The sequence below is a fragment of the Semicossyphus pulcher genome, unplaced genomic scaffold, assembly GCF_022749685.1.
Source record: "Semicossyphus pulcher isolate SPU_LCO1_2020_fin unplaced genomic scaffold, fSemPul1.0.p SCAF_6, whole genome shotgun sequence".
In the NCBI taxonomy this organism is placed as follows: Eukaryota; Metazoa; Chordata; class Actinopteri; order Labriformes; family Labridae; genus Semicossyphus; species Semicossyphus pulcher.
Window position 1 is genome coordinate 23806546 of NW_027211737.1, and position 27095 is coordinate 23833640.

At 43.5% G+C, this 27095-nt stretch overlaps 1 protein-coding gene across 1 annotated transcript; it reads right to left on the reverse strand.

The window, feature by feature from the left end:
• Nucleotides 1–1291: 1291 nt before the first annotated feature.
• Nucleotides 1292–25124, reverse strand: LOC138609867 (rapamycin-insensitive companion of mTOR-like). Its single transcript, XM_069682539.1, has 37 exons — nt 25061–25124; nt 24888–24935; nt 23099–23196; nt 18922–18986; nt 18666–18797; nt 18400–18463; nt 17794–17920; nt 17521–17690; nt 15652–15719; nt 15140–15207; nt 14962–15044; nt 14011–14098; nt 13701–13791; nt 13532–13598; nt 13295–13375; nt 12955–13055; nt 12652–12817; nt 11034–11135; nt 10905–10951; nt 10679–10814; nt 10384–10583; nt 10151–10277; nt 9882–10046; nt 9649–9725; nt 8811–8889; nt 8598–8707; nt 8426–8513; nt 8237–8329; nt 8038–8144; nt 7680–7909; nt 6445–7546; nt 5232–5491; nt 4942–5148; nt 4702–4854; nt 3290–3413; nt 3065–3203; nt 1292–2978 (listed from the first exon to the last, which is right to left on the reverse strand). Exons 1-37 carry the CDS (start codon nt 25107–25109, stop codon nt 2898–2900), a joined length of 5193 nt encoding a protein of 1730 aa, XP_069538640.1. The 5' UTR covers nt 25110–25124; the 3' UTR covers nt 1292–2897.
• Nucleotides 25125–27095: the final 1971 nt, after the last annotated feature.

Sequence of the window (27095 nt, forward strand, 5' to 3'; positions counted from 1 at the left end):
TTTCTGAGCAATGACAGCGTGGTCCATTGCAACGAGAGTCACCGTCAAAGACGTCCTCTCTCAACCATTCGATTTTCACTGACAGGACAGGAAGTCGACAAATGTTCTTAAAGTGTCATTTTGTATGTTTTTTATTGAATGTAATTATTTTGTATGTGTGAACTCGTCACATTGGCACTGTTCAAAGGAACACACACTCCAGCATTACATATTATTGTTTCTCCAATAGCAGTATGGTGGCATTGTTGTAAAATGTGCAATCAGAGAAAAATACATTAAATGTGTTTCAGCATGTTCATTTATTTAAAAATTATTTATGGTAGGATGTCCTCACTCTACATTTGTACAACCACTTCTTCTTATCCCCTCAGCACCGAGCCTTTTAACTGGATGAACGGCTGATACTTTAATGTAATTAAAGGTTTGTGCTGGTCATGAGAAGCCTAAATGTTTATTTAGAGGCTGCCTTGAGTAGAACATGAATAAATAGTCAGGTACAGACTCAATGACTAGAGTATTTGGTAGGTCAGACGGCTGGGAGGACTACTTTAAAATGGTCTTTTGTGGTGTAAGGTTGAAGATATACTTAATTCAATTTTTTCACTCTGTTATTACCAACATGTTACACACACACTGGACCCAGTGGACATCCATTAATGGAGAGATGTCAGAGTGAGGGGGCTGCACATGGACATGCGCCGCGAGCAGTTGGGAGATTCGATGCCTTGCTCAAGGGCACCTCGACAGTGTCCAGGAAATAAGCTCCAGCTACCAGTTCAAATTTCCACGCTTGGTCCGTAGAAGGTTCCTAATACAAACCCCAGTTCAGATGTAAGGGGCCTTTCTGTGTGGAGTCTGCACATTCATATGCATGCGTTCCCTCCGGCTTCCTCCCACAGACCAAAGACATGCTCGTTAGGTTAATTGGTGACTCTAAATTGCCCGTAGGTGTGAGTGTTTGAGCGTGAAAGGTGGTCTGTCTCTGTGCGTCAGCCCTGTGGTTAACTGATGATCAGTCCAGTGTATCCCGCCTCTCGCCCAATGACAGCTGGGATAGGCTCCAGCCCCCCCGCGAGCCTGAATAGGATAAGCGGTACAGATGATGGATGGATGGATACACTTTGATGAACACTTTGTATCAGAATCACACAGTTTTCATGTATGTTAAACAGCAAGGAAAGAAGAAAAACATTTAAAACTTTTAAACAGTGTGTTCCATGTGAGGACTTTGTCAATCTGAATGCTGAATCTGAATAATTCAACAACACAGCGTATCAAACGTTTTGGGTATTTCGATTTTTTCTTTTATTAACAATGCATCCCTTTGATAGGATTGTATGTTTCTTCAGGTCATCAATGCCCCCAAAAACATACTGTACACATTATACAAGGGAAACCACGATTCAGGCAAAAAAAGAAAAAAACTTTTTAAATTATAATACAGTCTCGAGGAAAAAATATAAATAACTTTTTTTTTCTTCTCTGGTTGAGCTCACTCTATGGTACAGACATATAATAAATAGATCGGATCTGACATCACTCAGCTGATCTATGAATCATCTCTCTATGAGTCCATTTGTGTAGCAGCATTATAGCAAAAACAAGCCAATGGAAACGGAGACCCCCCCGTTTCCCTGGAGAAGTTTTACAAATCCTTTCGTCATCGCACTCCCTCGTACCCCTCCCTCCCTCCTCGTCCTCCATCTCAGCCAATGACAGACAGTGATATTGCATTGTGGAGACAGATTCAGGGGTATTTATATTCCTACAATGTAATGGCAGCATGTTATGGCAACCTATTTTTTTTTCTTTTAAAAAAACAAGCAAGAAACACGTTAAAGGTGACGTTACAACTTTTTGCCATGCTTGTTGCACATGCAGGGGGAGTGAAGCACAGAGGTAAGAAGGCAAAGAGTCGGGTGGCTGCAGGATTGGTGCTTAATCTGTGATGAATTATTCTACAGAGATCCACCCACCTCCTGAGAAGCGTTACTTATAATGCAATGGCAGAAGAAAGACATAAAAGGTCCTAAGCAAGTAAATGATGGCATAAACTAGCATTAAATCACATGCTATTCTCCTCATCTTCTGTGTAAGGGTGGCATATATAGTGCTTTAGAAAATACGATACTAGTGATGTTTGATTGTCTGAGATACAAGAAATAGAAAAGGAAGTGGCTGTCTGTGCTGACGAGAGGCTACAGGTTGTAGGAAGTGGCGATGCAAGAGAAGAAGAGAAGCAGAAGCACAGATCACAGGTCGGGCGGGGCGTGAACCAGGAAGGCTCTGGATACATCTGGAAAAACAGCAGGACCCTCTTTGTAGTGTTTTTGTTTTCAGGAGGAGAAAAAGAACGCAGGGTCCGAGGAATCACAGGGTAGACACAACAACATGCCTTATTCATTTCATGACAGAAAAAACACCACCTCTGCAAAGAGATCAAATGTGGAGAGAATTATTTCTTTTTTTTTCTTTAAACACAACACGAGTCTTTGTCTTAATGATCCAGCTTTGTCCTTAAGCATTAAGTTGATGTATTATTGAGTGTTGCTCAAGTTTGACAACCCATCTGAAAACAGGATTTGGTTACACTGCTCCCCCTTTTCACTGTAAACTGTTAAAAAAAAGAAGTCAGAACAGCATTAGGCGTGTCGGGTTAAATTTGTTTACAGATATTGAAGTCCTTTTGTTTCAGAAAAAAGACGAGCATCGACCTCCTCCTCCTCCTCCTCCTCCTCTCTCCCTTGGCTAATTCTCTGTTTTGAGCAACAGAAACACGCCACATGCCTCCCCATCCTCATACCCATGTCTTTTATTCTCTCAGTCATTGTGTCCATGTTTGTAGGGGGGCAGGACTGGGGCTGTGCAGGGAACAAACACAAGGGGGGAGAGGGTGATCAGGATTCTGCAGGAGGGTCAGCATCCTCTTCAACAGGTTTTGGTAGCTTTGTCAGGATTGCCTCTGCTTCCTCGTACATCTGAAAAAGAAGAGAGAGGGATGTCATGTTTGGAAACATAAAGATGCATAAAGTGTAGGGGGAGCGTTGGTACGATAATGTCTTACTGGCATGAATTGCACGTCCTGGAAGAGTTCCTGTATGAAACGTCTGGAGGTCAGGCGGAACATACAGTGAGCTAAGAGGTGAGAGACCTCGGAGTACAGGCAGATGTCGTCAAACGCGTAGGGAAACTTCTCCTTTATCCTGCAGGGGGGAAAAACTTTTATTGCTCTGCAAGTGAACATGAGTCACAAAAATGTGTGTATAATAAAGAGGAGAGAGATCTTTACGTCAGAAGTCCTGTTTCGTGGCCTTTGGTTCCTACAGAGGAGCTGAGGTTGATGATGAGTCGGAGCACCTCCTTCCTCAGTAGGACCCGGGAGGCGGGGCCGTCTTCTGATATCGCTTTACCCCCTGAATGACACAAATAAATATTTTATAATCACAATAACAAATGTCAGATCAAGAGGTTCCTCTGAACAAATACTTTTTGTTTCCCTGCTGCATCCTAATCTTTCTCTCTTTGTGGTTTGTTCTTTTTAGTTTGGTTTCAATGGCTGATCACTCTGTTGTGATATGATTCTAATATTTGCTCCAACGATATGTTTGATGAAGTTGTTTACTTCACTTAGGGTGCTTTCACACCTGACAGCTTTGGTCTGGGCTTTCAGACTTTACTCCGAAAGTCCGGACTCGTTCCATTTCCAAATGAACCACGGTCCGGATCCACTCAGGTGAGAACGTAATCGGACTTAAAGTAGGACCAAATACAGGAAGCAAACCAAAACACTGTGCATTGTGGGTTGTTAACGGGTGCTGACACTTGCAGAGACAGCCACGCAGCAGGATGAGTAAAGGAGCGATGAGGAAATAGAAATATGGGCTGACCAAACTTCTGATTGTGGAAACAAAAGAACACGGAGGTATTCAAACTGTTCAGTGAAAAACTAAAGGAGGATGGAGCTGATCAAACTGTGGAACAATGTGGTTAAAAGTCAAAAAAACTGACAACAAAACACTTAAGTCCACGATCGTGTTCAGTGTGATTGAGAAGCGTGTGCTCTCTCTCTCTGTTTACTTCAGGGAGTTTACCCAGATGGAAATTCTGACCAATCAGAGAGCAGTTTCCCCGTGCATCAAAACTTTTGGTCCTCTGGTTAAAGTTGCTGTGTGAACACAAACCAAACTTGGTGCGAAATGCAACACTGTAAGAATTTCGACTTTAGGTGTAAAAGCACCCTTAAGGTTGAGTCGAGTGCGGTGGGATGAGATGGCACAGCACCAAGCTGCCACAAAGATGGTTTAATCCCGATTTATTCCCGTCTGAGATCTGAGATAGTTTTTCTGTGACATCTACTTATTGTCTAGTGTCTTGGCATACTCCTGAGTTTTTTGGTAAAATAAAGTTATAACAAATAAATAATATACCAAAAAAAAGGCTAAAAGTGAAGAACCAACTATGCCAAAGACTTATTAGAAGAAATATTAGATGTACAGTAGTTCATTTACACATTCCAGCCTTCGAGTAACAAGGAAATTAAGTTTAATAAAGTTAAAATATGAAAAAAATGTAGAATTTGTTGAGGAACTAATTGATTGAAACTGATTGTTGAAACCATAAAAGATAAAAGAACAAGTTTTTCTTTTTTTTGTGAAACATAAATGACCAACACTGCAGGTTGTGGTTTCTTCGTTGTCTTACCTAAGACGATGTCTCCAGGTGTGGGCGTGCTACAGATTGAGCCCTGTGACACGGCAGCGTCGCTGCAGCCCGACACCCCGGAGAACTTAGACTGAGGCATCACCTCCAGACGATGGCCGCTCTGCCCGCCCCATGAGGGGAAGTCAACATAGTCTGTCAGAAAAAAAACAAAAAGGATTATATTCTGCTCTTAGTTTAAAGCATGTACATGTAAATGTATGTGTAGGTGTGTTGTCTCACCTGTGCGAGGGTGTGTGCTGTTGATCTGCGGCTGTGTGGGGTATCCGAGGACGATGGCTCCTACACAGTAGAGGCAGCTCTCGTCAGTGTGATCCTGCAGGCCCGTCTCCTCTGAGCCCACCGTGTGGTTCTGTCCGTCACCTCGACACACAATCAGCTCAGAGATACTGAACTGTTGCTTCAGTATGGGGAGAGCAGGGCGATCACCTACGCAGGGGAAAATAAAAGGGAAATATTTATCTTCTCAATTTTCTTTTGTTTAATTTCATCAGGCTTGAAGCTGTATTTACCGTCTCCATCGCCGAACATGAAACGCTTCCTCTCTTCAGAAGGCGGGCTGACCCTCTGCTGAAAGTAGGCGGAGTCTCTGATGTGGAACATGTCGTTGATGTCCATGGGCAGGGCCAGGCCAATGTAGTCGTCGTTACACCCGTAGGTGGCGCTGGAGACCATCGAGCGCACTGAGGAGCAGCGGTGCAGAGTGCTTTGGTTGATGGGGCTGAGTAGTTCCTCTTTATCCAGAGAGGCGAAGCTCAGAGCCTTCAGGAACCTAGGGAGGGCAAGAGGAGAGGTGCGTGAGAGGATCCGGGGGGAGAGACTGGGACAGATAAGGAGCATGTGAGGAGTAAGTGAAAAAATGTTGGATAAAAAGCACAGAGACACAAACTTAGTGAGCAGACAGCGAGGAGGAAGCTGGGATCACAAGCTATCAGGGCAGCAGCTACAGAGGACACGTGTGATATCACTGCCTTAAAGTGAGGCAAGGTAGCTACTGGTGCAGATGTTAAACACACTAAAGCACCCAGGGATCAGACGTTTGTATGTTCACACAGAAATATTACCTTCAAATGGAGGCAGGAGTTCATAAAAAGCCAAAGAAACAGTAAAAGCTGGTCAGCATTCATTTTTTGGGTCAATCAATTCATACCAGACTTAACTTTACATCCACATCTTTACTGTAGCACCCATCTCTACCTTTGTGCTGTGAAAACATATACAAGGGGCGTTACAGCTCTAAGAGGAGGGAACAACCACCAACTCATCCATCTACATGGGGGAAACCCGCACTACGGGGCTACTGAAAGCACAGAGCTGTAGTTTCTACTAAAGTCAAAGCATCTGAATATTATGTGTCTGAATCAGAGCTAGAAGCTACGTCTCTACTAGGGGGACACCGAGTAGGTCCACCCACCGCGGTACGAGCGTTCTGGACAGCCTGCGATACGGACTTAAGACGCTGGGTTCAGGACAGGTACCCCTCCTACCTGATAACCTGACAGACGTAGCAGAGGGTGCACAAAAACACACTCACATCTGTCATTGCCACAGTAGAGGGAGAGAGAAAAACACTACCCCAGGCAGCTGCTTCAGCAGCAGTAACACATGGAGGCATGCTTTGAGCCTCTCTTACAGGAGGAAAGACATTAATGCAGACACTGGAAATTTAAATACATTCTGTTACGATCGTGTCTGTTTTCTGTGTGATTTATGTTCCTGATTTACCTGCGAGGTGTTAATCTGGAGTCCAGGCTGCCGGTCTTCATTGTGATGGTGTCGGTGAACAGCACGTCTTTGGCAGGTGACGCCAGCGCTTCACTGTGAGACAGAGACGGGTGTATCCTCTGCTGCTGCAGCCTCTTCAGCGTAGCGTAGCCCAGCGCGTCCCGCGGGCTGGTGTACATGAAGCTGCAGTCGGCCAGGCTCTTGATGGTGGTTACTGAAGGAGACTTGAGGGACTGAGCTCGGCGGGGGAGCGTGTGCGAGGAGCCGGGCGGTACCAGAGAGACGGTGGAGGACTTAGACGTGGACATGTGGTTGGTCTGAGCCTGGGGCGTGAGGGAGGAGAGCGTTTTGACAGTCTTGGCTGACACCACTGTGTTGAGGCTCACGCAGTCAGACGAGTCCGGTTCAGGTTCGGGATGCTCGGGGTTTCCAACGGTCTCCCTGGAGGGGCTGGAGCTCATGGAGCTGATGCCGCTGGTCGTGGTGTCCGTGTTAAAGCTCTGACTGCGGCTTTTAAACTGAGTACCTCCACCGCCTCCCCCGCCCCCTCCCACATTGCCTCCACTAGACGAGGAGCCACCGTCTCCTGCCAGACGCTCTCGGCTGCTTTGCTCCCTCTCCCGGCTCGGATGTTCCACGGTCCCGTGTCCTGCTAGACTGCTGAGTCCAAGGCCTGAGCCTCCTCCTCTTGCCAGCCTGCCATCCACGAGCTGCTCCTCAGAGCCTCCTCTGGTCCCAACAAAGGAGGTCTCCAGGCTGACTGTGGGACTCTTCGGCATCCCTCTGCCGTTGAACACAGGGGTGAAGACGTCCTGGTTCTGGCTGTATATGGAGGGCTCCGTCACCGTCCTGTTCCGCCTCATACTTCCTGTCTTTAGTTCAGTTGGGGTGCGAGAGCCTGTCGGGGTCTTGGGGTCGCTGGTGGAACGCAGCTTCTTGCTGGGGAGGGACAGGGAATTGAGGAAGCGTGTGCGAACGAAGCGTGTGGAGGCCAGGATCGTGAAGGGGCTGCGGTCCTTGACTGGTTTGGAGTGTAGATAGAAAGAGGGCTCGTCTGATCCGTCAAGAACGTCACACTTGTCATCGTCCAGGATGTACATGTCTGAGAGCACAAAGAGTGAATCAAGAACACGATCAAAGAGCCAAAATCTGAGACTACTAAAATTACACATCATAAACAAAACTAGTTTTTCCCACAAACGGTAATAAAGCAGAGACAAAGTAGGTCCACGTACTTGGCTGAGACTCGCTCTCGCTGTTGTGGCGTGAGCTGGTGGATTCGGAGTTCAGACTGAGCGTGCTCGGTACAGAGGAGAGTTCAGAGGTCAGCTGTGCGTCGACCTCTTCTGGAGTGACAGGCCACAGCGTCCTGCGACTGTGTCTGACGGCATCCCAACCGTACTGCTTCAGCACCTCACAGCCCTGCCTCGTCTTGGAGATCACACCGAGCACATAAACACATGTCCTGAGGAGGGGAGAGGAGAGTTAGTGAACAGAATTTCTGTGTTCTTGCTGGAGAAAATTAAAACAACTTTGAGACATAAACATCAGTTTTAAGTGACCTATTCCTTTAAGAATCTGAGGCACTCTTACCCTCGGACTGAGAGCACCTCGCAGTGCTGAGCCAACGCCAGGATGTCAGGAATGACATTCTCCTCCTGCAGGAGATTCAGACCCCAGTTTGAAGAGCCGATGTTGCCCTACAAGGAAAACAATGCAATCAGAGCCATCTCCTAACTGTTGCAGTGACAGATAATTGAGAAGACATAAACTGGTGGCAGGTGACACTGACCAGGGCCCAGAGAGCAGCTTTCAGCTGTTTAATGCCCTCCCAGGTGTCCAGCATCGGGGAGCGAACCGTGTAGCTGAGGTCAGGAACCACGCTCTGAGATAAGAGAGGGACATCAGGAACACTGACCAAAACATCCAAACAACCCACTGCTCCCCAGAGCCAAGCATGGAGAAAAATAACAGCAGTTACCTGAGCCTCCAATAGGTGGCAGCCCGTCTTATCATGGACCAGCTGACCATACAAGTGCACAGGAAGATAGACATTTGGTCTTTGTAACCTGGAGACACAAACACAGTTGTTAGGCAGAAGCTCTTTTGTTTATCGTGCGGCTCGTCAGGTGATGAAAAGCTCTGCTTCTCACCTTTGGTTGCTGCGTCGGACATAGTTGTCTCCATCAACAGGTTTGCGGTAGGTTGTTAGTGCTTCATTGAGTTGCTCCTCTATCAGGTCCACATACTTCAGGTTGTATTCCTGAAATCAAAGAGCACTCATAAGCACAACTTAGTGTACAAATTAAACTAAAGAACTATGATAAAAATGTCTGCAGATAAGAATGTTTTCATCCTGATGATACCTTCTGCCATTTATCCAGCTGTTTGCTGACGTAGCCCCTCTCGTTGAGGTAGGAGAAACCTTTAGGAATGGACAGGAACCTAAACAGAGCAAAGAAGCACATTAATGCTGCTTTAACAAATAAACAAACACATATATACTTTCATGTCCAGTGTTTCCCACTGCTCTGAAATATACTTGTGGTGGTGGGTACTCTGATTAATTATATATATTACAGCCTTAGGCTCTGCGAATATACAAGGAGCCTCATTCACCTTCATTAGACTTTAAAAAACATCAACAAGCTGTGATGCAGACTCGCAGCGCTGAGAGGGGGAGAGCACAGAGGGAGGGAGGGAGCAGGTGATCGCTGACTGATGTGATGTCCTCCCCGTTATTATAAACTATGACGAACTGATCGCAGGTTACATCTCCTGCTCGTGTCATTCTCAGCATGTGGAGACGTAGTCAGGCACAGAGCATGAGAAACAGGTCTGTGTTATATCTGCTCGTCGATTACCATGGCAACAATTGAAGCTTCGGGTCAGCCCTAAATAATATCCACAGTTTGTGGGTCTTCGACGAAAGACACGCATGTGCGTCAGCTCTCTCCGTTTCTTTGCCGAGCATGTGTGATTTCCAGAAGGTGAAACCTCCCTGCGACATCAGAACGTTAGGGGAGGGGCTAGATTTCCCAGTGCCGCTATTTAATCGATCGCGGGTGGCGTCAAAGAAAATGAAAGAAAACAAAGAAAATGCTAAAATGTGTCGCCAAATATACCTGGGTGGCCCGCCCATGTAAAGTCTATGTGTGGGAAACCCTGATGTCTGGTGACAATGCTGATGTGGTTAACACCCACCTGAGGAGCAGCAGGAGGCCCTTGTCTCCCAGGTGGGACAGAGCTGGTTTGAGCTGGATCAGAGCGTGGAGATTTGCCTGTGAACAACACACTGTTGAGTCAGACCACAGGAAGGCTGCACATACAACACACCAGTCAGCAACTCAATGCCTTGTAACACATCTATTAACACTATGTTATGCATCCTAATCTTCAGTTCTCCTCTAAACGATGCATGAGCTTTCATCAATCACCTTGTCCTCGCAGGCCTCGTCCAGTATGTCCAGCGCCTCCATGGACACGGCCTTGCTATGGTCGTGGAGCTGTGTGACCAGCAGCTCCATGCCCCAGCTACTGAAGAACTCCACGCTCGCACGCAGCAGCACACGGAGGTGTTTGGTGGCGTACAACCTACACGTCTGCTCAGCAAGACAAGAAGAATTGTTGGAGAAACATTAGGATGTTACTGGCAGGAGAATTTACTCTTGTATATAATGCCCTGTGTTGTTTGTGGTTGTCTTACATCAGTAGCAGCAGTGAGGATCTTCGAGAGGATCACTCTGGCCAGGCCGTCTCTGCTGTAGTCCAGTGTGGAAACAGCAAGTTTCAGCACAGCGTCCTGGTTCTTCACAGAGCACAGATTCAGCAGGCTGCAGAAACACACAAAACAAGAGTTGTTGGCAGAAACACTGAACAAACATGTATGAAAGCTTACAAAACAAAGGCTCATCAATGCTGTGTCTTGTGTACACTGACCACTGAAACAGGCCACATTTCTCCAGCAGTTTGACTCCCTGTGGGTGTGCCGAGAGCGTCCCCAGGAAGAGGAAGTAGTGTTGGCTGAGTGTGGTGAGCAGGCCGTTACTCTGCAGACAGCGCTCAGGTTTCAGGCCCGAGGACAAGGAGAGCCACGACACCATGTCCTTCACCAGGTCCTCCAGGTAACCCTGACCATCCTGGGGGGAAAAAAGGGGCAACAAGAGAGGGGAGTTAGAGAATGACAAAAGGTAACGCAGGTGTGTTTGTGTGGGTGCGTGCAGGCTTGTCTAACCTCATCTGAGTCCATGAGGAACTCCACAAACTGACAGCCGACCACAGTGAGTTGTCTGGCCTTTGGGTGATCCAGCGCCAGCCCTGCATACAACTTACTGCTGGGCTTATAAAAGTACAGCAGCCTCCGTACAAACCTGCAGCACACAGAAAACAAAGAAATATTAAAAAGAGACATCAGAAAAGTATGTGAAACTATTTAACACCGGGATATCAAAGAGTCTTACTTGTGCATCTGTTCATCTTTGTTGTTCCTGAGGTTTACGTTTGGCCACTGGGAGAGAAAATCAACATTTAAACAGGGAGAACAAAAAGACAGAAAGAGAGTCTGTGGTGCTACATGAGAAGATCCTGACCTTTAGGATGGTGGCAATAAGCAGCCAGTTCCACTCCAGGTTCTGCTTGTGGTTGAGGATGTGACTGTCTCTCAGGTTCATCATCAGTGCTTCTTCTGTGTCCTGAACACAAACACAGGAAACATTAACGTCACAATGAGGAGAAACACAAGCAAACAAACATTTGTTTTATGTAAAATAAGAAGCCATTATTGTAAAGCAGTTCTGATGAAAGCTTTGCAACAAATTTTTCCTTTTATTCATTCATTTAAATAAATAAGTAAACAGCACATCTGCTCTTAAACTGCAGTTAATTACAACCTCGTAGAGGGGAGCTCCGGCAAGACAGTAGCTCCATAAATTAAGACCCGATTCACAAAGCAAGATGATATTCAAGTGCAAACACGGCCGTAAAGTTTCGCAGATCCGTGCAGCTTGCTCTTGTTTTGCGTCTGATTGTGTAGAGAAGCTGTCTGCACCTCCACTCTCTGCTGCACGGTGCTGCGCTCTCATTAGTTGAGCGCACACTGACGGATCTCAACTCCATCCACAGATCAAAGATGAGCAGGGAGGCCGCTCTTTGAACAGTTTATTGTAAAGTCCAGACTCGACAGGTGCTTACTAGTTTAACTGTCTGTAACGCAGCTTCATTTTTCATTACCATTTCACACAAGCGCGCAATCGCTGCTTGTCTCGGCTCCAGACTGTTTCCACACGTGTTAAAGGGTTGAGCCTCGCACAGCCCCGGATCGACTGGTGTCCCGATTATGATAATAATGATGATATACAGTATTATTGAAAGGATGTATTTACAGACAAATAAATGTTTTGATCACACAAAAGTGTGAACTCACAGCGTGACAGCCCTCATAATACACAATATTGCGCTGCAGTTACCACTAGGACTCTGCCTGGGGTATATTTTCTCTCTAACTGCACAGTGCTCTTAGCGCTGGCGTCTCTGAATTAAGTGCTTTTTGCCACGAGGCTGCCATGAGTCATTTAAATATGCGCAAACGGCATGGGAGCACAGAGACGCTGTTTGCGCTGCAGCGCACCTTGGGTGCATTCAACCCTCTGCGTGTGCTTGAAGAATGAGTCTCTTTGTGTCATTGGCACAGGTTTTGCGGGCGCAAAAGCCACACAATCCTTCAGTGAACTCCCCCCTTTGTGTTTAAAGCAAAGTGAAACTGCTCGCCTAGCTTCATCAAGGGGCCCTTCTAACGATTTGAAGGCTGCATCATACTCACATAGTAACGTGTATTTAACACATGTAGAAACAGGAAATGACACATCGTGATTTAGGGAGCGGCTAGTATACATATTAAAGCCAAGTGCTCAATAACGACAGCTGGGTTGGGTTTCCTTGTCACTAGCTGTCTATCGAAACCTTACATGTAAATAAAACCTTTTTAATATTTGTAATCAAAGCAAACCGTTTCCCCTTTTCCGATACATGTGCTTATCTAACCTCAAAGCACCACAGCCCTTTTTACTCACTGCGACAAGATTAATTTGATACAAATTGAGGTGTAACATGGCAAATAAGCAGTTTCCCTAAATACATTCCTTTAAAATACCATCATAGTTTGCCACAGGGGAGCTCAATTAAAAAATGGCTATAAAAAGATTGCTTTACCTTAATGACATAGATGTCTCTGTGGGCTCGTGAGTGTGACTCTCTGCGGCTGTGTGAAGACACAGACTTTCGGATGATGTGGTCCAGGTAAAGACTGTGCGGCTTCGAACCTTTCTTCTTCTTCTCGTGGAAACGTTTCAGGTTGTTGACGGCTGCACTCGCCCGACTGGAACAAAACATACAGACGAGATGAAGGGATTAACATGCATTCTCAATATGTTTATAGTTCTTTTCTGTGCAGTGCCGACTGTTAAAAAAAGAGGGAAAGAGGGACTACAGACACGAATATCTGGGTGTACTCACAGTCTTTTCTGCTGTGGGATGTCAAAGGAGGCTGCCATGTTGATAAGAGTGGGAAGGCAGTGCAGGTGGTGACTGTGGGAATGAGGAAGGATGGTGTTTGCCTGAACAGGAGAGGGGCAGGTGGAGGAAAAAGAAGATGCATTAGTGTTAGAATCACAGTAATTAGGCAGACGGATTTACAATAAAAATTGTAATCTTCCAGGCTTATGTAATGTTTATTTTGCAGGGACAACACAAACACTTAAGGGTCGTTTTCCTCTTTAATTTGTAGATTTTAAACTTCAAACAGTACTATCAATAAATAAACAGTTCAGAGATGCTTTCCACATTCTGATATTACCATGTGTAGAAGTTCTCCCAAAAGGATGGTGGCTCTGACTGCAAGCTGATCGTCGCTGCTGGTCACGACCTCGACAAGACCCTGTAGTGACGACAGCGAGGAGGATGTGGTTTGATTGCAACATTCAAAACAACTGTTGTGCACCAATTGCAAAGCAAATGTCTGCATGTAACATAGTAACATCAGAGGAGTCATGAAGTTCATACACCTAAAAAAAAAAGCGAGCTAACGTCTCACCTCTAACAGCCCACTGGTGATGAAGGCAGAGAGAACAAACGCCAGGTAGTTGTCCATCAGATCCGGCCTGAAGGAGCAAACAGAAATCACTCATATCATGACTTATGTTACCTATTATTAACAGCAGTCAATACATATTCCATTTCATTTCTGTCACATTATCTCCCACCTAGAGCGCGCCCGATGTGGTAGGATGACTTTGGCCTCAGCAGCAACAAACCCATCAGACAGCCTCCAGGTGTCCTGGAACCTGGCCGCGTCTGAGGAAGAGCGGAGCAAAGATCAGCTCACACCGAGTGTGTAAAATACGAACACATTTGGGTTCTAAGAGCACCAAAGCTTTAAGTGTTAAACTTTCAAATATGTCATAATCATACAAGGCAACACAGCTTAACTGCAATTACAAAAAACACCCAAATTATGATGTAAAAAGATACTTGGAAAATGGATTCTGAAGATACAAAAGATGCTTAACTCACCAACACTAAGAAGACCTTCCATGAAGTCTTGAGTTACGATGGGCAGAGGGAGCCTGAATATCTCATATAACACCTCCAACAAGCCTTTCTGCAGGGCAAATTACATTAGAGCCATCAGACACACTCATATTTGATAGAGAACAAGCTACATTTGAATGCACTTAAAGGGGAAAATCTGATATCTTAATATTTTGGATGTGAAGCACAATCCTCCCATTACATTAGGACAGGCCCTATTCTTTCCTCTGAACCAAACAGAGTGATAATATCTGATTTGAGCTGCCATCAGATAGATCTCACTCCGTGTCCTGATTCTTCAGACTCTGCCTATTTTTATGTTCTTTTTTTGAACGAATAAAAGCTCTAATTAAAAAATCTAGGTTAATAGGGGTCATTGCAAGCACAGGAAGCATAGTGGAAGACTTAAAGCAGATAAAAATAAGTGCTTACATAACGATGAAGCTGCAAAATGGTCGGATTATCAATTAATAGCTAACTTAAAGTTATAATCTTAAAGTTCTCAGTTTCTATTTGGCGGCACCTTTTGGCGCTAAAAAGCAATTGCGGGCGCATACGCCCCAGATAACCAGACGTCCACGGTTGGCTCCCTTTGTCCCTTTGTTGTAACTCTTGATTTTCCTCGACGGTCGCTTTCCTCTTTAGACTGTTTGCCTTCATCTGAGCGTCGAGTTTGTTTCTTTTTCTTTGGATTTTTACTTATTGTTGAAGTTGTATCTGTAGTCATCGATCTTTTCTTTGTTTGTTCAGCCATAGTAGATTACTGTTTACTCGCAACACTTGCAGAGACCAGAAAAGCAGCCGCTTAGCTCCGCCTACCCTCTCTGGCAGACCAACAACTGCTGGCTGATGGAAAATTTATCAGTTTTGCATCCATAAACCTCCTCACTTGTCCCGAGATATTTCTTAGTTTGCAGCTGAGTCAACACTCACCCTAACTTCCATATTTGGTATGCAAAGTAAGCCAATTAAAGACTGGATCCCAGAATTTCCAGCCTTGCATAGGTTGATAATCCCTGAGTAAAGAAAGAGACAAAAAAGAGACATTTATAAGTAAGTAGAGCACAAGATTTAAAAAAAAGTATTTTATTTACTTCATCTAAGTCCTTACCAGACCAGGAGCGAAAGGCTGCCACGATGGCCATTCTACTGGACAAGAAACGAGACTCTCTGTCCTCCCTGTGAGCAAGAAAACACACACAGTTTAAAAACAGGACACCATGTTCCACACACACGTCAACATTCAGATCTTAAAGGCACAAAGCTCTAAAACTTCACCACAAAAGGGAAACATCAAAGAGAATCAATAAAAGATCTTTTATATAAAAGCAAATCTTTCAGAGTGACTTAAAGGATTATCATGACTTCAGCCTGCGTCACATCCTCAGGCGAGTCATGCTGGAGTCAAGCAGCCCGGATAACAAGGCTCATATCACAAAACACAAACCCTCAACTCTCCTCTTTGCATAATGTGCTACCAATAGAGGAACACAGCAGACGGTAAACAGAGGGAAATGTCAGAACCCAATCTCTTTGTTTCTACTGTAACACAGCAACACTTTGTATCCTGCACACGCACACACGCACACACGCACACACGCACACACGCACACACAAACTCACTTGAGTTGCCCTTCAGCCGTGTCTGCGTTGTGGCGGTAGTGAAAATCTGTGAAAGGTGCGAGGATTTGCTGGAGGAGAAGACACAAACAGAAGACGGATGAGTACAAAACATAACCGACTTTAGAGCTCTTTGATTATTTCTTAACAATGTAATTGAACCCTTTGAAGCTGCAGTATAAACGAACCAGTAAGTGCCTATATTGGTAATTCTCTATAATGTGATGACTAGGGTTGGGACAAAATATTGATGCGGCAATATATCGTCGTCCTGACTCGTGCAATACAATTATCGATCGACCGCCCCGCCAAATATCGATAAACAGATCTCCCACTGATTTTGACTCACCTCGTCACGGTGACGCTTATGACATGCATGAGGGTTAAATTAATTGGCCAAAGAATAAGTTAATCAGATATCCTGATGTATCATTATATGATTGTCTTGCAATATACTGTAAAATCCGGAATATAAATCACTTTTTGGGGGTATCCCAAAGGAAAAAAGGTTTCCTATAGCTATTTATTAATAAAAACATGTATAAAAGTTATTTCAACACTTTATCAATTTTTTTTAATTTAAAAAACACACACAAATTACAGCCTACTATCTGTTTTCACCATGTTGAGTTTGCAATCCTGCTAGCTACCGGTGCTGTAGCTAGCGGTAGCTGACAGCCTACGGTAACGTTGATTGTTGTGAGGGTGGCGGATGACGGTGCATGTCCGTGACGAAGCGTTCGCAACAATCAAGCGAGGAAAACACAAAACAGCACTGTGGCATATTGTACAGAAGAGACGTTATAGTGGCTCGGACCCGGAAACTGTTTAATGCGGAGGTGTGACGTCACCGCAACTGACAACTTTAGCTAGATTATAGCGCCATCGTCTGGGTAAAATACTGCAAGACAATAAAATCCCTCACTGCATGTTATCCTCGTATATTGGTCGCACCAGTTTATAGACACAGCCCACTTTTAAGTTGAACAACAAAAAGTTACTTGATGTTATCGTTATTGTGGGCCACGTATCGCTTATCGTGAGTTACCCTGCGATTCCCACCCCTAGTGATGACACTTCTTTGAGTAACTTCAAATGCTTCATTTATCTGAACAATCTAAAAGGTTATAAAAGTCAATAAAACTTAATAACTAATGAAATTACTGAAATTAATCTAGAACAACTCTAAATGTAGAAACATGATGGGCTCAGGGGGAAAGTTGTTTTGGTAGTTTCAATTGTCGTAGAAAAGCAGTGCCTATGTTGGTATTTCCTCTTATTGTGCCGTCATCTCTTAAGAGCATTTTCAAATTTGATATCCCTAAAATGTGTTTATCTTTAAGGTTCTGAAAGGTTTTGCTAGTATTATGTTGCAATTTGTATGCAAACAATGATCTCCTACAGGCACATTGAACGTTTTTACTGTGTTTTCCACCGCATGTAACGTAACGTAATGAATGAATAATGATGCAGGAAGTCCCAACTTCTGCATTCACAAAGAATGAAAGCTCGAGCTGTTATAGTTTTTTAAAGATCTATTTAAACAGGATCATATAAAAAAACCCCATCTCATGGGTTAAGTATTCTTAAATATCCCCATGAAACATCCTGTGGCTTTAGATCTCATATGACATCCATGTGGGGATATTATGACGGTGGTGATGAGATGCTTCTGTCCCGGGTGTCTGTTTACAGACAATGAGGCTTTAGAGAAACACTGTAACCGATTACTGTAAGCTCCATGGGAAAGAGACGAGCAGCCTACACCTGCTAATCCTGACAGGAATGAGTCTCTGCACACTGGTTCATTTATACACAGCAGCCTCACCTGAGTTCATATCTTTGTGCGCGTGTTTGTGTGTGTGTGTGTACCTCCAGTTCGACATCAACGCGCACATACTGGCGGGTACGGGGATGGTTGAGTAGGTGGAGGACGGTGGTGATCAGAGCTTCGTTGATGCGACTCAGTTGACAGTCGATGACGCTCTTCAGGATGGTGCTGAGGCCGCCGCGTTTGGCCACCACCTCGGGGTTCTTCAGGGCTAAAAACCAGCAGCAAAACGTGTTCAGATCCTTATTTATATCTAAACACACTCTTTATTATTAAAGGTATGTTGATCCTGACTTAAATCTCCAGGTACTCACCAAGCTCACATACGATGGCGATGGCAGCGCGGACCATGCGGTCCCTCTCCTGGAGCCCATCAGTGCCCACAGCAATTAGAGAATTTGCAATGGAGGTGGGGAACAGCATCGCATTGACAGTGATAATCTAGAGAGGGAGGGAGAGGAGGAAAACATGAGTCATGAAAACAAGTTCAGACAAACAAAGGAGGAAAAATAACTACAAGGTTTTTATGAGTGATACATTTTAGAATTACAAACACCTGAGTTATAATATTCAAAGGGTCACACGATAATCAAAATGTAAACACAAATGTTTTTTTGATAAGAGGCCAGGCTGTATGTCACGGCATGAACACAGGGATTGTATTACTGCCTGGATGGCTGATGGTCCTCCGCTGAAACCGGACCCTGACTCTATGTGTGTTAGACTGTGAGTGTGTATGTGTGAAGAGAGTTTACAGTAAACTACAGAAAGAGCTATAAATAGCCTCGCCCGCAGAGTCTTGCAAACTGTCCACACACTGACACTGCTGCTCACCAAACTGTCTTTGTGGTGGCAGCAACGCTCAGCACTGAAGCTCTGCAGGAATATGACTTAGAAATAAGATACATATGTTTTCTTACCTTTCGTACGAGTCTGAGAGCCTGAGTCCTCTCCCCCTCATTGCTCTGCTGGATGTCAATGCATCTAAACAAGCACACAGGTATAATTAGTCGAGTCTTTTTCTTTTCACCAAAGCCAGGATGAGAAATATAAATGTGTCAGCGGGAGGGATCAAGAGTAAAAGTTCAGAGGATCTAGAAAACTTTTGAACAAATTAAGACACAAAACATAGTCAGTCAGTCTGACACTGCTGCAGCTGACAGGTTCGGTCAGAGCAGAGTCTCACCTTGCTATCAAATAGTCCACCTGCAGTCTGAGGACCTTCTGCAGCACGACGGTGTCTCTGATGAGGTAGCGGAGCGACCGCAACCCTGCAGCGCGCACTTCCTTAGCCTCATTTAGCAGAGCTAGTCGCAAACTAGAGATTTAAAAACATGAAACAATTAGAGTCCAACTCATCAATTTCATGTTCAAGAAGACCCCGGATGAACTGGAAATAGAGCACGTCATTAAAAAGGGACTCCTGGTTGCTGAACACTTACCAAATGATGATTTCTTCGTATGTGTACCCAAAGTTTTCCTCGCGATGGCTAATGCTGCATAGAAGCTGTAACACAGAGACAGAACAGAAAAGACATTAATTAACTCATAAACAGAATGCACAAACTTAAAGGGCCAGTTCGCTGATTTTCAACCTCATTCCTATCATGCTATTATGGGTAGCAGATAGCTAAGCCTTTGGAGGACGCTATCTGCTTCTCCAACGGGCCCTGGAAAGCCTTCACCTGACTACGTAAAACGCGTCATCTGGTGGAGGCCAGGGAGCTTGCTAAACTACACTTCCTCAATCTAGGCACCCGCCTCCAATGTCATGTCTCGTTCAAGACCGTCAGGTTTGAAATGTAGACTGCAGACCTGAAGATTTTTTAGACGATCCATCAGTATATTGTCAGCGTATTTGGGATACTGTACCGCTCTGAGCCATTGCCTGCAGTGAAAACGGTAGTATTTCACTCCAGCGTCTCTCGCTGGGCCGTTCCTTTCAGAGGGAGGGGCACAATGCACGCTGGGTGTTGTAGGAATGTAGAATGGGCGAAACCGCGAGCTGTTTGTACAACTTTCTCCACACCTATGGCGCCAATTTCAAATGTTATTGCTACTATTGATTACAGAGAACACCAGCTTTGACTGACAGTGGCTTTTTCCAGGGACGAGCTGCTCCTTTAATAAAGGATCGAAGGTGTTTATGAGGGAAAACTTCAGGGCACCAAAAGTATCAAACTAATCGACTAGTCAAACTAACATGCAGCACAACACTTTCCTTCAGGAGCTATGCAGGTGTGTTTGTTGTGTTTTTCCACTCGTCTGTTCCAGTGAGTCGTGACTGGATCATGTTCTGCTTTCACTTTTGGTAGATACAGGTTGCAATTACAAAACTGTAAGGCAACACATTCACAGGTACAGCAGAGCGTGTAGGCATGTGTCACGTCTACCATTTATTGTTTGTATACGTGTTGTGGTGATAAGAGGAAGTAAACAGTTAGTGAACTACTTGTTGTACACTTCAGCTGCTGTTTTCTGCACAGTACCAGACCAAGCTATTGACCTTGTTTTTAGCATGAAATGCCACTGCTAACAGTTCCCTCACAGCAGGCCCTCCATCATTAAGAGAGGCCCACACAGAGCTGGTGTAAACAAGATTCAAACTGTACACAAAAGCTGTTCATTATACAAAGTCCTCTGTGATAGTCTGTGTCGAGTGGCAGACCTAAGCTAAGAGCAGCACAGACTAAAACTCATTTAAAACAGAAAGCAAAGAGCTCATGGGTCACTGATGCTAACATTTCAGAACTACAAACTTCCTTGTAGGTGAGATGTTCAGCTACTTTTTTAAACTCCAATGAAGACCGCAAATATTGAGTAGGAACCCGATACCAGTGCGATTGTCTCAAAAAAAACAGCAGTATACTACTCCTACTACTCCTACATACTGAGAATGGATGCCATAGAGCTATCTTTATAATCTTTTTACATCTGTCATAAAAAAGTAAAAACATAAATACATAAATCTAGGATTAAATAACAATCTCTCTCTCTCATACCTGCTAAAAAGTGTTGGACAGACGTTGTAAATGACACCAATTTGATGTGAAAATGATTTCATCACAGTACATTTCCACTAGCCCCACAAGGTTATTGTCTGCCAACGTTAAATGATAAGTTGCATGAAATCAACTCTTCTTCGCTGCTTAAACATTAGTTGCCAAAATACGTCCATGGTGGAAGCAAAGATCTGAATCATCTCTGCTGGCAGCACAGCAAAGCTTGTTATGTAGGCTACTGATATGGAGCAGTGACGGAGAATTGCCTTCCAATGAAGTAGGTGCATGGCAGAGACTGTATAAAAAGATGGACGACATGACAGCTCCCTAAAAGTGAAGCCAAAACCTCTCTAGCGCCCCCTGCTGACTGGCTGCAGTATAGGTCCTAAAGCCCGCCTCCTCCATGTTAACAGATGGGACATGAGTCAAACTATTAAATCAAAATACACGGCAAATACATTTTAATCTAAAACATGATTTCTGTCATTATAGTTAGTTCTTATGCTGATTTACGTCCAAGTGTTCATTTTTCTGACAAGTTTATTTTTAATTAGTTATTTGATGCTGTCAAAATGATGATTGACAGATCTCTTGACAAATACGGCTCCTGCAGCCGATCTGTTCCTGATTAGCAGAGTAGAGGAGGAACAGCGAAACGTAACTAAAGCAATCACTTGTTTACATACCTTTGAACGTTAACCTCAGACCAACACAAAGAAGATGTTAAACACGCCAACGTGCGGGATCTTTGCTATTTTTCCGGTAAGTTATGTGTGTGTGTTTTGGTTAGCGGAAGTGGCTACGGCGGCTCCAGCCGCCGATCTCTACTGCACAACTCTCGCTCCAAGTGAGGTCACCATTGCAAGATGGCAGCGCCTATCACAGGGGCTATTTTGGCATCAATTTTGTACAATGAGAGCAGATGGAGACGTGTCGTCCCTCTTTATATACAGTCATTGGTGCACAGACTGGCACAATTGCCGTTGCCTGATCCCATGTTTTAGGCCGTATTGGAGGCATTTCCCAAACTTGTATCGCCATTTGAACAACACTATTTGTGGCAGCCGAGCACAACTAACAAGTCAACAGTGCTCCAGTACAGTCATGTGTAACCTGGTAACTTTTGTGTTCTTTAAAACTTGGTGTTATCCCCCATCTCTATCCTAAATCACAGGGCAGACTAGTAAGATGATGGCAGGGTGGCAGAGGTGCGGCATGATGAGTAGGGGGGTTGTTTTGAACCAGCTGTGATGTCAGAGCCCGGGCAGGCATGAGGGGAGAGGAGACGGAGAGGGGGGCATGTGACTATCTCTAGTGGGGAGGATTAGGTCACCCTCACAATCCTGGGACCCTTATAAGGAATCAGAAGCATGGTGCTCGACCAGAGGTAAACACACACAGACACGTCATGGCTGTTACCCTTCTGTCAATTGTAAACAAAAGAGTTAGGTGGACGGATTAGAATCAGCCTGCTACTGTGCCAGCCGCACAAGGACGACACTAATTGGCTGCGCGGGCACCAACACAGCGTCAAAACATGTCCATGACAGACAGACAGTCCGGGTCTTGGCAGCGGGCCGGTCAGCAGAAATCAGCAAACTTTAAAACAGGAGCCACTGGCCAGGGTGGTGACAGCTGTGAAAATGGCTTTAACATTTCTTACTGATGTGATGGTGAGCAAAAATAAGCTGCTCAAAACACAACAAACAAGTTCTCCCTTCATTCTTTGCCTTCAATTTTGCAAGTCATGTTTTCCTTTTCATCACCCTGTTATTCCTGTTAAAAATAACAGGAAGGCTGGAGACTAAGCAAGAATCTGTTGGGTGGAAAGCAGAAAAATACCCTGGAGCGATCACTGGTCCATAACAGAGCTGACACAGGCCGTGTCAGCATTAAGAAAAGCACTTAAACCACTGTTTACACGTGAAAATGACTGCCATCTGCACTTGTTTTAAAGAGTGTTTATGAAGACTTAACTGTCCACACTGAGACTCTAAAACAAAAGAAAACTACTAAACTTCAAACGATAAATATGTGCATCACACCTGACAGCTACTGATAAGATGGAGAGACACGAGACAGTTAATCAGCTTGGTCTCAACCTCCTTCTGTCCATGATCACTTGTTTAAGCTGCACAAATAATTTAGTTTAATTCACTGATATGAGAAATGCTGATGTAAAGGATGTTTTGGAAAATCTTTGCTTTTTTATATGAACTTTACTGTGCAAGTCTGAGACAAGACTGGTCTCTTTTAGCATGTGCAGAATAAGCACAATAGACTAAAGTCTGCATCATTAGCATCATTAGAAATATCCGCTTTCAAAGTCAGAATTCTGTTCCTCATGCACATTAGGTAAGAGTGCTTTTGCATCCCTAGAGCTCCTGTTACATTCACTGTCAGCGTCACAATGACAGGCACAGCGAGGCCTGGTGGCAGCAAAACCCAGGAGGGGAAGATCAAGGAGAGGTCCGCGGTGATAAGGGGGGCACAGCTTGTCTATCTTTAAAGATATCTCAACAGTGACTCAAGCTTTCATGAAAGGCTATATTTATATCGACAGCTTCACCAGAGTCTAAATTAAAGACATAAAAGCATCACAACTTGACAGCCTTACCTTTATGAAGTTGTTCAGGTGACCCAATTTTCGCATGTTACTGACTCCGTGCGGTTTGGCCACATTTTGTAGGATTTCACGGAAGTTTTCTGACGGTTCTGCAGGACAAAGAAAGGGAAATAGAATGTAACTAAGACAAGCATAAAACCGTATTGCCATAATATCACTCGATGAACCATAATTGATATGTTGCAGGAAGGAAGTTGGTTTATGTGGACAACTTTAGTGTGTATAGTCAAAACAAGGCCCAGACAGGGAAAGCATGACCTGAGCAGGGAAGTGTTTTTGGTCTTCAGCTTTTTAACTATTACTCACGTGCTTAGTGTTACTCTTAATTTTCTTTACAAAAATACAGATGCGTATTAAAACAAAGTATTCTTTGGCAAGAACTGTGCCTTAATAATAGTTTAGATTGCATGGAAATCAGCTCAGATACTAGGATTGAAGAGAAAGGCAAATGCTGCAGAAACTAGAAATACAACCGCTTAATGAACTGCATACAATGTTTAAAAGTTCAAAACATGAAAACACAATTGAGATTTTCAAAATAATGGAAATTGCATACTGCTTTCCATGCACTAAATTGTTTCTACCTAAACGAGAAAAAAGTGTATTTCATCCAAGTGAGAAACATACTAAACTATATTATTATTATTGAGGGCCTTTATACAGCATTCATCTGCCATTTCAAGTGCAAAGTATCCCACATTTACCTGGTTGTGGGGATGCACGATATTATCGGCACGTTGAAGGTATTTGCCAATTATGGCTTGAAAACTACATATCGGCATCAACAGATATGTCATTTTTCTGCCAATATTTTCCGCCTTATGCTTTAATTATACCTCAATGCTCGATGATTCCCTAAGAAAGCTTAACGAATATTACAGTTTTAATTTGAATGAAAATCTTACATACAAATAAATATGGCATTTTGTACATAACCTACGTTTAAGTCGTTTTCTTATATTGCCCAGTGAATGTGTACATTTTAAAAAGCACTGTATTATGTTATTTCTGCATCTGCCAGTGGGCCACTACAATAAGAGTAGGCATGATATCAATTCCACTACAGGGGAGACTTGATGTTTTCTGCAATTAGGAGGAAAAAAAACATGTGCCTAATATATCAGTATCAAAATTAGCAATCGGCAAAAAGGGTTGGAACATATCGGCATAATATATGCAAAAAAAATCCAATATCGTGCATCCCTAACTGGTTGCAAAAAACCCAGCCGTTGACTGGGCTACACTAAATACTGAGAGAGAGAGCCGCTGCTCCATTTTAACAAACTGATATACTGTATTGCTGCTTTAGGAGTAAATCTGAGCAGCCTGTGCAGCTGTGCATCAGTATGCCACTGTGAAATACACCCTGCGCAGCCTGTGCTGTCTGACTGCTGCTTAGCTAACAGCCTTGAAGCCCAATTTCTCAAACAGCCAGAGATGACCAATGCATGACTACAGCACTTATGGTTGGTCGGCTAAATAACAGGCTATCTTGCCCACTCACACCAATCAAAACAACAGAGCGTCGTCATGGCTGGTTAGCCGTGGCAGCTAGCTAACGCTAACTCAGCTAGTTAGTTAGCTTGCTACCGCCTGTTATTATGATACTAGCAATGTTATAAGATGCTAGAGAAAGGGGAAACTGACGAAGTGACAACAGTGATGACAGGACAAGTGCACTGACTAACGAGGTTTTCACTTCATGTGGCTAGTGTTTGCAGAAAAGCTCTTCATCCATTTTGAACAATCATCGCTCTCAGGGTGATGTGATGAAGCTTACCTCTGGTCAGATCCAGCGGTACGTTCTCCTCCCCGCTGTCATTCCGACCTGTCAAAAACACACACCGCGGACATGAAGAGGGATCACGCTGAGGTCACCACGTGCCTCAGAACATATATTTTTGCAACATCACGCTCTTACAGGTATCACTGAATCAGGTTTTTCATGCTTACCTCGCATCCGAAGACTCCGGATAGGACGGCCGCGGAAGCTGGCCGCCATGTTTCCAGGAACATACACAACACCGGAAACTTCGCGGCTTCTCGCGAGAAAACAGACAACGGGGGACGACGCGACATAGCCGCAGCAGACCTCCTACAGACCTGAGATCAGTTAAATGTCTCCAGGGACGCAATCATAAATCTGGTCTGGAGACAGTATTATGCTAAATGAAAATGAGAGCTATTCATCAGGGGGTTGTTCTTATCACATAGGACATTATCATTTTAAAGAAAGCTCAAATAGGATGTGAAATTAACTTCACCACAACACAACCACAATTCATTGATTTATTACTGCAAAATAAAGTCAATGTCATAGTCACAAAAGTCAATGATTATTAATAATAAATAAAACACGTAGAAATGCAAGAAATTGATCAATAAAAAAATCTACACCAAATGAATGTTAAAACGATTTGTAATTGTACAGATATACTTGTACTTACAACAGGTTGCAAAACTATACTGAAAAAATCATCAATCAATTATAAATAATGTAATGCACATATTAATGTATCTTCATGTGTCATGTTCTTTGATGAAGAAAATACACAAAGATTTAAACACTAATGATACGTTTAGGCATGATGCATTCATCAACAATGTACAAACACACTGCATACTGATGTATGGTTTTTAATCATCCGGGATTCTGATGACACGGCCACTACTGTGGATTAGTCGATTTCATAGACACAGTCTGTAGAAAAAAGAAAAAATTAAAAGTATGTTTAATTGTAATATTTGTTTTTACAATGAATCCTAATGAATATTTGGTTGTACTGTCTTCCTTTTCCATAGTCAAGTAGAAATATCACAGTGTAAAAAATACTCCATTAAGTCCTGCATTCACTATTTTTGAACACAATAATCACCAGCTGAATGCATGCAATGAAATAAATTATGTAATGTTGTTTAAATTGTTTTGTGTAAAATCTCTACATGCAGAGGAACCATTTACTATAAAACTAAATGAAAAGTGTCAAATATTTTAAGTAACCAGAACATACCTTCTCTGATTTCAACATAAATGGCATACCTGCATAAAGTAATCATCAGACATCGTTAAACATAAGATATGCAGACATTAAATTGTGCAGCATTTAATTGCAGTTGTCTATTTGTAGTATGCCCAAGAATTTCACTGTCTGGCAACTATTAAGACAAAATATGTCACACTATGTAGATGAAATATAAATCATTAATATAATCACTTGTCAATAGGAAGTGGAGGTCTCCGGGACTCAGGAACATCATAAATGTCATCATCTGTGGGCACAGAGACAATTCATTTAAATATGTTTTATTGCCATGCCCCCCTCAGTGGTTTATATGTACTGTGAGTTTAAGAAATATTAGGAGAAATGCCAACACATTTACCTCCATCTGGGGTCCTTAGTGCCTGAGGAAAAACTCTGATGGGGGAAGAAATTATAAAGATGAATTGTTGTGTGATTCAAGCAAACCTGAGAGTTGTCTCTGACTCAGCATCAACAAAGCACATACTGATAATATTGAAAGGATAGTATTTGTAGAAACGTATAATGTCCGATTGAATTAATTCACAAAAGTTTGGAAGATTTTTAAGATTTTAACTGTGAAACCAACATGGCAGCAGCTTTTGCTGTTGCAATAATAATATTAACCACTAGATGTCACCCGAACACAATCTACATTTTGCAAACAGTAGAACATCACCCGCGCGAATAGAAATATTTTTTTTAATATTGAATTTACACATATTTATGACTGACTTAATACCGCATAATACCATCACAAACATCTACTTTAAGTGCATAATGTGATCAATCCATTCAAAACAAATTCAAGAAGTAGCCTACAACCTTGTGTCAGGATTAACCTCTTACCTGCAGGTAAGAGAAACCATACATTTAAAAATAAAAAATATGCTGGTTTTGATATTGTGAATTATGATTTTGCACCTGCAAACCTCAGCTAGGGTCCCAATGTCATCATAAACATCCGA